At 38.4% G+C, this 15,810-nt stretch overlaps 1 protein-coding gene across 3 annotated transcripts in view; it reads left to right on the top strand.

Moving 5' to 3' along the window:
- LOC120408708 (RNA exonuclease 1 homolog) overlaps window positions 1-15,810 on the top strand; it is a 31,891-nt gene that overhangs the window by 2,199 nt on the left and 13,882 nt on the right. For 2 of the 3 annotated variants that reach the window (XM_039545901.1, XM_039545899.1), the window contains exons 2-11: window positions 849-2,311; window positions 3,060-3,155; window positions 6,205-6,448; window positions 8,949-9,091; window positions 11,349-11,486; window positions 13,313-13,427; window positions 13,661-13,723; window positions 14,268-14,417; window positions 15,078-15,191; window positions 15,539-15,612. In XM_039545901.1, the coding sequence (XP_039401835.1) occupies window positions 849-2,311; window positions 3,060-3,155; window positions 6,205-6,448; window positions 8,949-9,091; window positions 11,349-11,486; window positions 13,313-13,427; window positions 13,661-13,723; window positions 14,268-14,417; window positions 15,078-15,191; window positions 15,539-15,612 (2,600 nt within the window). The remainder of the gene's footprint in view (window positions 1-848; window positions 2,312-3,059; window positions 3,156-6,204; window positions 6,449-8,948; window positions 9,092-11,348; window positions 11,487-13,312; window positions 13,428-13,660; window positions 13,724-14,267; window positions 14,418-15,077; window positions 15,192-15,538; window positions 15,613-15,810) is intronic. The other variant, XM_039545900.1, reaches the window with a different exon arrangement.

Raw genomic sequence — 15,810 nt, 5'->3', positions numbered from 1 at the left:
TATTAATTTGGGGTTGTAAATGATTGCGCTTCTTACTGATCCTTTGCCGTTTCACCTTTGTAGGACAATTGTGTTATATGTGAGAGCCATGAGTGACTCTTACCCCATGAAGTCTTTATCTTGCCTCCATGATGGAAGACTTAACTTCCAGATTAGTGCAACTGAATTTCCATGTTTTACAGTTGAATTATGATTAGTGGAGATTGTAGTTTTTCAACCCATGGGAGTTCAAGCTCATGGGTGTTACAAAGGGGTCACAGGCTAAGCAGCACTTCTGCTAAGAAAAATTAGCAGAATCCAGTTGTCACTAGCACCAACCGGAGACAGGGAATGAGTTGATCCTTCATTCTCTTCCTTCTGTATCTACTGCTTACTCAATTGCAGTAGAGCACTCCCCTTCCCTGGATACACAGCAGCAGCACCACTTTAAGAAGCTCGCCTTAGAGCTGAGGTTTCAGTGTACTTTGTGCTCCACTGAAATGCAGTTAAAAAACAAAAAACAGTATTTGTAATAGTTTAAAAAGATTGGTATACCAAATGATGTTTAAGTACAATATTAATTGGAGTTTCAAGCCGTCTTAGAGCTGATACTGAGCTTACAGATGATAATATGCTTGTCTTGAAACTTATAAAGGTTATGAATATAACAGCTTAAAAACATAATTTAAGTGACTGACTAACAAAACTGATGTCTGGACCATAAACCTGTATATTTGTAGAGCTTTGCCACAGACTGCAATATTTATTACGCAGAAGATATTTTTCAGCTGAACTCTGTGAAATCATAACTTAATACTTGTAGTATTTAAGAGAGATCAGTGAATGACATGATTTTCTTCCATCAACAGAGCTAGGTAAAAGTATACAAGAATTGGAAAGAATCAAAAAAGCAATTGAGTCAGTCAAGACTGAAGTTGAAGCAGGGCAGAAGAAACTCTCGCAGTATAATTTGCAAGATGAAATACCTAAAAACTCTTTGACATCTAAAACAAATGATGTTAAAGGAAATAAAACTTCCCCAGATGATGATGGTCTGCGTAGCTCTCTTACAAAAGACAAATGTCTTGTAGCTCCAGTCTCTAAGTACTCTAGCAAAGGCTGTCATTTGGTATCCAGTAAATATGTCATTGACCATAGTTGTCCAGCAACTGACCTTGAATATGATCCACTGCTAAATTATTCTGCAGGCCTACTCAGCTCTTCCATAATGAAAGAGCAGGAAAATGACACACAGCAATTTAAGCAGGTGAAAATGCCTCTTGCTGATTTTCACATGGAGTCTCCAAAAATGTCTCCATGTGGAAATCGGCATGGATCCCCAAAGAAGAGATCAAGAAGCTATTCACCAATCAAGCTTGAAATAAAGCTCCAAGAATCTGATGATGATGATATTCTGGTTATTGATGCTCCACCATTGACTGTCACTAAGAAGCCAAGAATAAGTAGGAGCTTTAAAAACTGGAATAGAGAAGAAAACAAACAAGTTGCTGTAACATGTGCAGAAAATCTGCACAATAGTAACATAGGAGAAGATCCTCTTAAGTGTATTGAGGAAAAACGAGCAGAAGTTACTGTAACTCTGCAAAAGGATGACAACACAGATGTAAGCAACCCTGAAAAATCACTGAAAACGCCACCAAAAACTCAAAGTGCATATTTGCCTGATGTGAAAATTAATGCTTTGAAGTCTTTAAATAACCTTTGTGAACAAAGAAAACCTTTTACTATCTCTAAGGAAAAGAATATATCTTCAATTTCTCATATTAAGGCACAGATGCAGAATGAAACTTTGAAGAAAGAAGATCCAAAGAGTGAAATATCAGTGAAAACATCTGGTGAAGAATTGAGTACTAATAAAGATAAAAACATACCGAGTTGCAAGAGAGAGGCCCAAACTAGCCTGTATTTTGAAGCCAGCTCAAAAGACAAAACTGTGCTAACTGCACAAGGGACTTCTAAAAAATTACCTGGAAATATAGGAAAAATTCAGATCATACATGAAAATGGAAAAAATGAAGTGTTGGGAAATGCACCCATTCATCCCAGCACTCCCTTGAATTTGGGTGAGAAAATTTGTCATGATGTAGATCTCTTGACTAAAAACCGTAGTGGAGAAAATAATAGTAATACTGTGAACACTACCATCCAAGAAAGTGAAATAATTATATTAGATTCTTCTTCAGAAGAAGAGATGGAGTGTAGTGAAGAGGATACTGAACTCTCTGAATCGGATGACCCTATAGAGGAATGCCGGAAAATTTTCAATGAGTTTGTTGAAAGCGAAGCACAGAAGCAAGAAATTGCTAAGCAGGTGCAGTACATTTTGTTGTACATCTGCACTTCCCTCCTTCATGGGGATGGAAAGAGCGAGAAGTGTTCCATACATTCTGTAATACTTTTTACTAGTGTTTTCTCTAATCATATAGATCCACATTTTGGAAAATGTCCACTAATATTGCGTGCTCAGATTGGGACACAGGGCCAAATACTCAAAACTGTTGAGCACAGTCAACCCCAATTCAAGTAATTGGGAGCTTTCCCTGCTCAGCATATTTGAAGATCATACACTAAATGCTTGAGTTGGGCATCCAAAATTAGTGGACACTCTTAAAAACATTTTTGGCAATAGTTTTATCTTTAGAAGTGGCCAGATGCAATGCATGGGAAGTCTAAAATGTGTTAGGCTTAGTAAATTTTGGATTAACTACATAACCTCTTTATTTGATGTTTCTCGAGTTTGGTACTTTTACTAAACAGACCGACTTGTAGGAGACTCTATTTTGAAAAATCTACTTATGCTATTAAAATTATTTCTAATAATGAAAATATACCATCTTTTTTCATGTGAAAATAAAGATGAAGTCCTTGTAGCTTAATCTTGGTGAAGGTATATACTTTAGTTGTTGTAACTTTAGATTGGAAATGTTTGGATTTCTTCCATTAGTTGGAACAGTTGAAAGCCTAACTAGTGAATTATGACATTTAGTCAAAGCAGTTTGTACATTGTGTAGCTAATAAAAGAAAAAACCTGTATTGTCTTTTATTCTTAATTTTAATAGGTTCTTGGAGCTCATGTTGAAGTAGATACATTGGATACCAAGACAAATATGGTTTCTGGGCAGAAGAAAAGAATTGCGCACACTGCAAAATTTGATGTGAGTTTTCTTCTGGGAATTTTTGAGAAATATGCCTATATAATATCAACAATTAAATAACTAGTATTTTTTACTAATCTTCAGCTTAAAGTTAATTCCTTTTGAGGCTCATCTTAAATGAGGTATGTTAAACTAAAAGTTCGTGTTCAGTTTTAGTGAAAACTTCTTACTTGTAAATCCTTTCTTTAACCTTTATAAATTACAATTAACATTAGCAAGCCCCAAGACTACTAGTGACTGAACTGTAGGCCTGCAAATTGAGATGTATATTTCTGCTTCACTGAGCTCTCAAACAGTGAACCTACCACCACAATGCAGATCAGGCTGTTAGAATAAATTGAAGGAAGTATTAAATGTAGGGTGCCATTGACTCCAATGTGTAATTTTGCTCACAACTTGTTCTAATTTAGGAAAGGGGTGGCCCATTTTGAGCTGGCAGACACTAGCCATTCTACCAAACTGTTGCAGTACAAATATACCTAAATGCTGTGTTCATAAGTTCCAATTACAGCATCAACTTGGAAACAGTAGCAAAACTATTTGTTGTTGAACACCCTAGTTGAAAGCTTGCATTACCTGCTAGAGATCCTGCTATACGCCTCTACCCCAATACAATGCGGTCCTCGAGAGACCAAAAAAAAAATCTCACTGCATTATAGGTGAGACGGCGTTATATCGAACTTACTTTGCCCTCCCGCCCCAGTTCCTTGTTCCCTGAATGCACCCTCCAGAGACCCCGTCCCTAATCACCCCCAGGACCCCAACCCCCTGCTCCCTGTCCCCTGACTGCTCCAACCCCTATCCACACCCCCTGCCCCCTGACAGGCACTCACCGGCAGCGGCAGGAAGCGCAGCAATGTGGCCCCAGCCAACTCCACTCCGCCAGCTACTAGCCGCGGTGCTCCGCTTCCTGCTGCTGGTGAGTGCAGGGAGGTTGGGGAAAGGACACTTACCTTGCCCTGGCCCAAGCTGTGTTGCTGGGGTGGGGTTGGGGAAAGGTCCCACACTCATCTGCTGCAGGAAGCTGAGCACTGCAGCTGGGAGCTGGTGGAGTAGAGCGGGCTGGGGCCGGGCTGCTCCGCATCTGTCGCTGCCAGTGGGTGCAGGGGGGAATCCCTTCCCCCAAGTCCCCTCCCTTGAGGGACACAGCTGGGCCTGGGGCGAGGAGAGGGAGCCCCTGACCATCCCCGAGACCCTCTGCCCCTTATCCGGCTCCTCAACCCTGGCCCAGCACCCTTAACACGCTGCTCAGAGCAGCATGTAAGAGCTTTACTGCATTGTATGCGAACCCGTGTTCTATCGGGTCGCCTTCTATCGGGGTAGAGATGTATTATGTTATATATGGACACTTCTTTTCTCTTTTGAATTGCATTCGAACAATTGCTTAATAATAAACAGTGAGTATAGTTCCACTGAAGGTCATTGGGACTACTTGCTTGCTTATTAAGCATGTCCTGAGGTGACTGTTGAAAACACAACACTTAATTATACTTCATTGAGCTCTCTGACTTATGAATGAACCTCCTTCAGCTGAAAGTGTCCTGATGCGCAGTGCATGATCTTTTTTAAAAAGAAGTTGTATTTTATATACACAGGATGAGCAAGCAGTACCATACATTTCTTTTCAACAGTTCTTCTTCTTCTTTTAATTACAAAATATTTTAAGGCCTGTATCTGCATTGTAGTATTTGGAATGTTCCTGTTTCTAGAACTAAGATATGCTAGAACTCTTCAGTTGAGGCCTACATTACAAGACTGGAGGATTTATCCTGCTACTGTTGTCATACCCATTATGGGGAACTGCCTTCAGATGTTAATGATATCAGCCACAGGAGAAACAAAGTTCTGAGCTTGATTCTTAGTATGAAATGTAAAACATAAAGTACAAATTAGTGTGTGTGGCAGAGTCTCAACATCTAGTCTCTTACTGACTTATATTCTTCAGTACTGTGTACTGTACTATACACCTGACTCCACTGATAACCTTGAATCAGATTACATTTATGTGTAAAAGGTTAATTATCCTTATCTTCTAGGGATGAAACGTACTGTATTTCACATTTAATCTGATATTCTGCTTAGGGTGTCCAGATGTCCTGATTTTATAGGGACAGTCCCGATTTTTGGGTCTTTCTTATATAGGCTCCTATTTATGGCCCCCCCCCATCCCCGTCCTGATTTTTCACACTTGCTATCTGGTCACCCTAATTCTGCTTGACATCTATGGTATCCCAGGCCAACTGTGCCATCTCTCTATATATAATATATACTTGTGTGTATAATTTTTTTTTTAATTGAATAGATTCAAATAAAATCCTGTAACATTTTTCACCAAGTGTGAGTTTGCATATGGATGACTGCAGGGTCAGGCCTTGTTGGTTTAAGGGTGTCTTGTGAGGATTTTGTCAGTATTGTGCATGGTGTTTTTTGCTTTCTGTTTGAGTTACTGGTCATATGCTCTCTACAGGTCTTTATCTGAAGATTATTGGGAAACATGCAAACTGTGATTTACTGCTTACTTTCATATAGGAGGCATGTTGTGCCTCTTCTCCAAAAGCTGCCATTCAGTTTGTATTTAGATGGCCTATAAAATGGTGACTTGAATTTCTAAAGTCCTTTGTTGTTTCAGTCCTAGGTATCTTAGAGACTATTCTCTCTCTCTCTCTCCTTCCTCCCCCCCTTTCCTTATCCTGGTGTTTGATATCAGCTAGGTTACTTTGCAGTTGCTTGGATGAGTAATGTGGGATTAAAAAAAAAAATAGACTATACGGCCTGAACCTCAGCTGGTGTGAATTAGTTGAGCTCCATTGCCTTCAGTGGAGTTCTGTTGACTTATGCCTGCTGAGAATCTGGCCCTGTAGCTTGTCTTGTTGGAAAATAAATTCTTTGAGAAGGAATGTAGAAGAGATAGTGGAAGTATATGTTTGGATGCAGTCTTCTATCATAAAATACACTGTAAATGTATTCTACGACTGTTAGCTTGTAAATTTGGAAGTGTATTTTGACAAATGTGTAATTGGCTGAACATTCTAATTTTCATGCCCATTAGGTACAGACCAACAAAGAAATACTGGTGCCTTTTAAGGCACCTCTTCCACAGCAATCTTGTCCTACCAGAATCCTGCATGCACAGCAACAGGCAGTGCAGATAACAGCTGCTGTTAAAAGTGGACAGGCTTTTGTTGCTGCAACTTCTGGACAGAAGAAAACTGTACCTGTATTGTCAACTACTCAGATTCAAAACGTAGGACCAATGGGTATGAGATCTCGCTTCGCAAAGTGGGATAAACCAGGTTTTTTAAATAAATTTTGGTCTTTGGATTACTTTAAAATATTTGATCAGTTTGTTTTTGTTCCAAATGTGAGCATTCTTAAATATTTTGGATGCCTGAGTGAACCTTTAATTCATTTTATTATTCTAAGTATCCTGGCTGAGTCAACATTTTAATGTCAGTTTACATTAATGCAGTTAGTTTTGTGTTTTGGTTTTGGGTGAAGTTCTCTCTAAAATGTTTGGAGGCAGTTCTGGGGGGGCTGGAATGAAACAACTTTCAACGTCTATAATTGTTTCAAGTTACTGTCAAGTATGTAGGGTTTCTCAGAAGCCCTAAAGCATGGCAATCACTGTCTTTCTTTCCTGCATTTATGTATTTGCTTTCCTGAAAGCCTTCCTCCAGTTCAGTGGTTCTCAAACTGTGGGTCAGGATCCCATTTTAATGGGGTCGCCAGGGCCAGTGTTAGATTTGCTGGGGCCCAAGCCTAAGCCCTGCCACTCAGGGCTGATGCCAAAGCCTGAGGGCTTTAACCTGGGGCAGTGAGGCTTAGGCTCCAGACCCCTTTTCTCCCAGATCATGTAGTGATTTTTGTTGTCAGAAGGGGGTCTCAGTTTGAGAACTGCTGCTTTAGTTTGAAAGAAAATACCAATAACTTAACATTTGGATATCTCTATTTTCATGCTGACATTAAAACCATCATGGCGCTATTATAATTTTAAAAGTATACCTCCTTTAACTCTAATAATGTAATTTTTAAAAGAATGAGTACTCCCTGCCAGTTGTGCTGTTAAAATTTTTTTTAAAGTTCTTTCTTTGCTATGTGAAAGCTTCCCTACTTTGAGTGGGTCTATGTATTCAGTGTTGTCAAATGCCCAAAGTGTGTGTGTGTTAATATACCTATTTATTTTTTTCTCTTAATTTTTCAGCTAGTAATTTTAAGTATTTACTAACAAGGCCTTTGGGCAAAAATATTCCATGTAGTAACTCCACTGATGTCAAGAATTGCACTAGGGATTAATTTAGTACTTTATACGTAGCCTGAAGGCTTTTTGGTTGTACAAGCCTGGCTTTTCAGTTCATTCATTTCAAGTGAGCACATGTAACTTAGAATGTAATTGAGTGAGTGAGTGTTTCTCAAACTGTATAATTGTCTTCTCACTTTCTAGTCCCTTCAACAGTGTGGTAGAAATTGGTGCTGAGAGGATCTATTTAGCAAACCAGTGGGCAGCCTGTCAGGGTAATCTGCTGATGGGCCACGACACAGTTTGTTTACATCAACTGTCCACAGGCCCGGCCACCTACAGCTCCCAGTGGCCGCAGTTTGCTGTTCCCATTCCTGACCAATGGGACGGTCAATGTAAACAAACTGTCACGGCCCACCAGCAGATAACCCTGATGGGCCGCAGGTTGCCCACCACTGATTTAGCATAATAGCTATAATCCATACACTGTACCCTGGTCTTGGGCCTATTTCTAAACTTTGTTTATTTATTTACTTGTGGTTTGTTGCCCATTTTTGGAGTTAGATTTTACTTACACGCCTCAAAGGTTTGTTCTGGTAAAGCACTTGGAGAGCTCAAACTAAAGTTTTGTATCAAGTTTTTATAAGTTTACCTGAATAAGTATTTTACTTTTACCATCCTGCTGCCCATCCCTGTAATATGAGTGCCTTCCACATAAAGTAGATTAGTAAAGTGAAGTTACTGGTGTGCTTTTTGGAGTCTTTAGCTATTGTCCTAAAGTTCAGCTAACTTTGAATGTGGTTACCAAAATACAATTGTACAGAATGTGTCTCCCATGTGGCAGGGGTGGTGAGTTCTGTGTGCCCGTGGTACCTGTGCTCCAGGAATTTTCAGAGCACAGGGGCCCGGATCCACCAATGTTCGGGGCCAGGTCTCTCCCCTGGCACTGCCTGTCACCCAAGCGTGCCTCCCTTGGAGCATCTTCTGGCCCCGCCAGCCACACCCGGGCGATTTAAAAGGGCCCGGGGGCCACCATTGGCAGCACAGCGAGGCTAAAGTGACTTCCTGCTTGCCCTCGCTCTGAATGGCGTGCCACTCTCGGAAGCGGCCGGCACATCCTTGTGGCCCCATGGGGGTGGGGGATGTCTCTGCATGCTTCCCCTTCCCCAAGCACCGACTGCCATTGGAATTGTGGCCAATGGGAGCTGCGGGGGCAGTGGCTGTGGGCTGTGGCACCCAGAGACACACCCCACCCTACCCTGCCTAGGAACTGCTGCCAGAGGGGTGGGAGCTACCCAAGGTAAGCATCACACCCCTCATCCCCTCCCTTTCCCAGCCCAGAGTCTGCACCCAATGTCCTTCCAGAGCCCGCACTCCATCCTGCATCCAAACTCCTTCCCAGAGCCTTAGGTGAGGGGGGAAGGGATGGGGGCTTGGACCCATTCTGGGCACCACCAAAAATTATACAAACCTGCCATTTGGTGAAAGGGGATTGAGCAGTAAAACTTCATTCTTAATGAATAACTATATGTAATAACTACCTTCTGTTGTTTCAGTATGTTTAAATTTGCTTGAAGTTCAACCTGTTGCAACCAGCAGTGGTCAACTGAATGTATTCCTTCAAGGAAATGCTGTAACAGCAATGCCATGCAGACCTTCTAATATTTCAGTAAAAAGGATTGCTCCCATGCCTATTAAGGTACTATAATAGTAGTAAAATATGTGCCCAAATACTGCAGTTATCTGGAAAAACTCCTATTGATTTTATACAGAGGCTTGCTTGCTAAGCACTGCAGGGTATGTAAATATTAAATGTTAACTTTTTTCTGAATATTTCATAATCACATCATACAGTAAGTACTGCTTTCGAGTCCATCTAATAATACTAACAATTGGTGGTGTTCTGTGTGGTTACAAGTGGTCAGATTTCAGTGGTCAGTATTGTATTCTAGCAGAACTGTAGCTCACTCTCCTGCCTTCTCATAACTATCAACCTTCTGCTGAGAAGTTGCAGACATTGGGGCATTGCAGGTGGTTTCATGTGGGAATAGGTAGCAGTGATTAGGTGTCTGGATATTATTGTTGCATGTTTTACTTACACTAAATACAGCAGACCTTTAATAGAGGTGGTCAGACAGCATGTAGGCAATTCTTTATTTCAGGACCCAGTGGTAGGTTTCAAGAAGCAACTCTGCCCCAAGAATTTACTAGTTAGAGATTAAGGCAGAGAGCAAAATATCCTGCTGGTAACTGCTCTTCCAAAAAGAAAATCTCACAACTAACAATGCAGCATTTCTTAAAAGGCTGAGCAGTGCTTGCACAGTAAACTTGTTAAACTGTAATACTATCATCTAACTCCCACCATGGTAGAACTTCAGATCAATCTAAAGGTAATTAATGATGGTGTTACTGTGTTTCATGGCTTAATTTAGTCTAGTCAGGCCAAATAAAATTATTGTAAAATAGTTATCTTATAGTTGTACTGGCTAGAGTTAATAAAGACAAGTGCATCTGAAATTATTTGTACATATGATATTGTGACATAACTTAGCATGATAGCAGGTTTGTTGGCATAGAAATATTTTATACAAGATCTGAAGGGGATGGCTTGTCTGGCTTTATTCAATAAAGTATTTTTCCTCTTCTAGAAAGCAGAAGTTGAAAGGTTTATAGAAACTCCTTTTAATGTGAGTCCAAGTAGTAGTGCTTGGTTGCAGTAGGTTTATAGTGTGTTAGCACAGAAGTGCTCTGTCATCTTGAGCAACCAGCTTCTGTGTAGAGTACCATTGGTCTTGCTTACTTTCAAAGATTCCTCTAATCTTGATTTACTGACAGAAGGCATGAAAGTTTGGGGGATAAAGTAAAATTCACTTATGAGAGTGTACTTTAAAGCTCTAAGTTTCAGAGTAGGCTAGGTAAATCTACATGTCAAGCAGAACTTCAATAATTGAGTTTTAATTAAAAAAAACATAACCCAGAGTGAATAAATCAGTACAGTAATAGCATAGTAGCTGAGCATGCCACCCCATATCTTTTGTAGGCTATTAAACACAATTTTCAATTAAAACTGCTTACTAGATTGCTTCTTCAGTGTTGCTGAAGTAGTTTCAAATTGATTAAAACATACATTTTTGAAGATTTTTAAAGACCAAATTCATTTACACTTCAATGATGGTCTGTCCCAAGTAGCAGATTGTTTATGCCTGGTTCTCAAACTTGCTTTTTTGATCTCACTCAAAACTACTTTCTGGAAGGCATTGTGGCTAACGTGTTCTCTAGAAAGAGACTGACAAAATCAGAGGGTGATGAGAGTATCCTTATCTTTCTTTCTCTTCTACCAAAACTTACTCCTAGATGTTGGTAAATATCATTTAGATGGTGATGATCATTCAGTATCACTACATAAAAGCCAACCATTCTGTGAGAATAAGTGGGACTAACGTGTTATAAGTAAACAGCTTGTTTAATAGCGACCCTGTTCGGACAAAAAAATTTAAAATAAGGCATATTATCACACCAGACTTCTGGATTTGACTGATTTACCCTCAATTTCTTATTAAACAAATTTAAATGCTATTATGGGAAGCCTTGAGAAATTTTACATCTAATTACAAACTTTTTTTCTAAATGACAAAGCTCGTAGATTGTACCAAATTAATTAACTCCTGCAGTGTGCCTTCAGTCTGTGTTCTGAATGAAAAATATTTAGACACAGGCCAAAAATAGAAACTGACTATTAGATGATAGCTGGAGCTGGTAACTCTTCGTGAGGGTAACACTGTATTCTGTCTAACTCTGCTTTTTGTTTGCTCTTGACTTTTTGAAACTTTTTTAGCTGAATTTTTATACTTCATTCTGTACTAAATTATTATTTTTTAGTTTGAGTAAAAACTGAATTATTTATATTCAGCTCCTTGTTATAACATATGAACTGAATATTGAATGTTCTCTCTAAGGTTTCTAGTCGGAGAAGGCTTTCTATAATTCCAGAATCTGGATCCAAAGTTCCACATGACACAAGACAACGATATGTCAACTTTTTTGTTGAAGAATATTTGAAAGTTTGTAGAACAGTAAATGAAGCTTTTGATAAGGTTTGTATTGGTTATGAAGAAAAGCTTTAAAGATGTTTAACACTTAAACTTTTCAAGTAAATGAACACGCTTCTTGCTATACATGGTTGGGGAAAAATGTTAGACTGTTGAGAAAAGACCCATTAAAATCAAGTATGTGTATAAGCCATTTGAAAATAGTCTAGTCATTAGCAGACAAAAACTAGCAATTTACTTGGTTTTTCTCTTCTTCCTTACCCCGTTCATTTCTCTCATGTTGTCCAAGTGTAAAATATGCTTGGAAGCTATCATAAAGTAAATAAGTTCCCTTTAAAATATGACATCATTTACATCTTTTATGAGAGAAATTAATACCTTAGTGCTATTCGTGTTTGTGGTCACCTGTTTGGCAACAATCCTCATTCAAAAAGCAGCCACAATGGTCCAGGCCATTGTTTTCCCTGGAGATTCTATTATACTGTCCACCCCACCCCAAGTAAATACAAATATACTCTAGCAGCCTGGGCAACATCTTCAGTGTGATCCAAATTTCTTGATTATTGCAAATTTGAGGGTGTTCTGTGAAGCTGTTCTGCTAGGGTCCCAGGTAAATGTTTTGTAATTCCTGTTTCTGTGCTCCATAGTCTCTAATGTCTTTCCTTTATTCTTAAACTTGTTTTATCCTTTCATTTTCCTGTCCTGAGGGTTGGCCTTCACTACAGGGAGATTGACACTGCTGCAATCTATTCAGCAGGAGTTTATTTAATTTAGCAGATCTAGTGAAGACCCACTAAATCGATGGCAGAGTGCTCTCCTGTTGACTGATACTCCACCTCTCTGAGAAGATTAAGGGAAGTCGACTTACCCCAGTGTCTTCACTGTGCTGCAAGTCGACCTAAGCTATGTCAACTCAGCTGGTGGAGTGTAACTTAGGTCGATTTATCCCGGTAGTGAAGACAAGCCCTTAGTCTCTAATTATCCCTCTCAGTTTGCCACATGTAAAACCAAGGAGAGGAGAAGTAACTGTTGCCTCTGAGAGAAAGGAACAAATTTTTGCTATCAAGTGTTCTCCAAAACAGAAAGCCAGGTTCGCTGCAGCAGGTTCAATCTACAAACCTATCTCATTAACTCTTTCCTCTTCAGTCAAATTGCTTCATGTCCTTCAACTTCTTCCACTACGCCTTTACAGGAAGAAGCTTGGGGAAATTTTCCTAGCCCTAAAAATGTTATAGCAGCTACTGACTTCTGGGATGTTCTGTGGTATTGCTTATATCTGTCCCCAAGTGTTGTAGTACTAAATTGCCTTGAAATAGCACATGCAGAATCTGCCAGGCAATAATAAAATAAAAACATAAAATAAGACAGATCAGACTTTACTGCTTAGGGCTTCAAAAAATGGGAGTGGAAATATCTACCCTCCAAAGGAAGGCCTGACCATTATTTTCCTTCTATACAAGAAAATCTTCAGACTTTAATGTTACACTAATTGTGTTTTACGTAGTTGTATAATGATGCTCTTCATATCATTCAATTTCATCTATTTGCAAGACAAGATTCCCGTAATCCCTATCTATAAATTTATATTTAGGATTTATTTAAAGTATCACTCTTATTTTCACTCAGATATGTGTTTACTTTCTAGTTCCTGAAATGGAGTTTTTTCTAAATATTACTTACAAATATTTGTACAACTTATTAAAATATGATAGTCTATGGTTAACGTAGCACTTAAGTGTTTAGGACACTACAGCTTAGAACTGAAGACATTTTTGACTGCAAAACTTTCTTAGACGCTGACTAACAAAGCTCTGCAAAATTTACAATAAGCTATATGCCCTTAAATTTTGGTCTTACTCTTTTAAATGTAGGCATTGGTAGAAGAAAAAGCAATTTATGATCGTTGTGGCAGTAAAAATATGTATCTGAACATAGCTGTGAACACCCTTAAAAAGCTGAGGGATCAAGGTAGTCTCTCTCCAAATGGTAAGAAATTATGTAGGGAAATGGGGGGAAAGAAAGAAGTGATGCTGTCTGACACAGATAAAGATCATTCCGTTTTGCCTCATTAATGATTTTATTTAAATTATGTTGGTGTAAACATGCTTCTAAAAGGTTACCAATGAGATGCAATGTTTTAATTCTTAAAGACTTCACTAACTGAAACAGGAAGTCTGAAGTTTGGAAGATGCATTTAAAAGTGTTTTTTCTATTTTTAGGGCAGTCTTGTGGTAGCAGATGTACTAATACAACTGGATCTAGAAAATCGGAAGAGAAGAATGGTAAAACAATCTGATAGTTCTTACCTAAAATATGTAGCTTCTCCCATTTACATATAAACTGGGGCAACTTTTTTCAACGTGAAATGAATTTTCATACCCAGTTTCCTGGTCCTTATTCCTATTGTTAGATTTTAGATCTCAGCCCCAAATGCCGCCCAGGACCAACATATGACCAACTTCTAAAACAGATTGAGGATGCTATTTTTCAAATCACTGATCTTTCTAAAGACAAGGAAAGAATTGAATTTCTGTATGAAGCAAGAATGCATTTCAGAATTGTGGTTTTGCAACCTTTTGTTAGTGTTAAGTAGTAACTTGTTGGAAGTCATTTTAATATCTTACTCTATGTAGGGTTTTGGTTTTTGTTAATTTTGTTTGCTGTCAGATGCGACAAGTATATAATTTCTGAGAGTGATCAGGTAAACAAACTGTAAGATGATTCAGTATAACTGAATCAAAACCTTAAATGTGCATCTAAGATGTAAAATGTTTGTTTTGAAATTCATTGTCATATCTGCTCTAACCTGTCTTTAAATGCTATTAGATTTTTCAGGAATTGTTCTCTATAGAATTCTAAAAGACTATGTTCTGACTGAGGAACAATTGCATGAGAATGGCTACCCACAACCAAATCCTGAAAAACCTGGCAGTGCTATGTTGAGTAATGGCATTACAAAAACAGCTGTATCTGATGGTAAGTAAATGAAACCAGGATTTGTAAATGTATATCTATAACAGTTGATATGGAAAAAAATGATTTGTTTAAAAAAAAAAAACCCCCAAAAAAACCCTTTCTCTTAAACTTAACTTTCTTTTGGCATCTGGTATATATTGTATTGAAATTGTGTACAATAGTGTTACATAACTACTTGGGCCCTGATTGTTGCAAACTGTTACAAAATTCTTTAGGTTAGTAAAACTATTTGCGAGTGAAATTCTTGCCCAGAATTGCATATTCTGTCCACAGTGCAGTATTAGTAAACCAAAAATGTTTGAGAGTCTTTGACTTAAGTAATTGGATTAATAAAAGATAATACTTCAAGAATTTAATTTGTGAGTTTTAAAATAAAAAGCCTTAAGAATTCTTTAAATTCTTATAACTGAAGCATATATCAGAATTATGCTACAGGAATTGATACTATTTTAGTGCTTAAAAAAATAACTTGACCAGCCTCAGAAAACTTGTCATAAAAATGTATTTACTTAGCTAGGCAACTAGTTACTATGCCTATTACTTCTCTGATAATTGAAAAGGAAGAAGGTCTTGTATTGTTTCATTTGTCCAGAGTAGGGCAAGTAGGATTTTTTCAAGGCTGAATTTTAATTAGTCATTGAACTATCATACTACTTTCAGCTTCCAAAAGAGTATGTTGTAGATGTGGAGAAATATACACTGTTACTGCTTCAGGAAAGCACATTCGTAAAGAAGAATGCAACTACCATTCTGGTAGAGTACTAAGACAAAAAGGTTAGTATAGTTCGTGTTCACTCTTGATGTAAGCCACTATCAAAAATCATTTAAAATAACTTTTTAATTGCTAATGTTTCATATTACGATCTTGTTTACCACCTTGAAGTGTGCTTGGATCGGGATGCAGATAAAACTAGAAATATCTGCTGTGCCCTGAGGATTGTGGATACCTAGCAACATATCAAATGTCCATGTGTAAGAAGCCTGGGTTCTGCTAACCTAGACACACCATCATGAAGTCAAGTATAGGTGCATTAAAACATGTCCCTTGCTTGAGGAAAGTAAAACAAGTACTGATTTGTTTCAGTTGTTTGACTGCTTTTTGAATTTTCCTTTTATGGCAGTTCCTGGTGGCTTGGAAACACGGTATAGCTGTTGTGAGGGAGTAGTTGGGTCTCCTGGATGCCAGGTTGCAAAGGTAGGAACATGTTGTTAGCATCGCTTCTCAAACTTTTTCACAGTGGGGATCACATCTTAAGAAACAGTGTCTCGGACCCACTTTCCACTCCAATAGCAGGGGCTGTATACTTATGATCACAAAATAGCCCTGTGGCTATTTTCATGGAAATAAAATAGGAAAGTAATTGTATTGTTTCAGCTATTTCTAATATAATTA

Source organism: Mauremys reevesii, linkage group 6, assembly GCF_016161935.1.
Source record: "Mauremys reevesii isolate NIE-2019 linkage group 6, ASM1616193v1, whole genome shotgun sequence".
Lineage (NCBI taxonomy): Eukaryota > Metazoa > Chordata > Testudines > Geoemydidae > Mauremys > Mauremys reevesii.
Note: the sequence above shows the minus strand (reverse complement) of the source record. Positions and strands in the feature narration are given on the sequence as shown.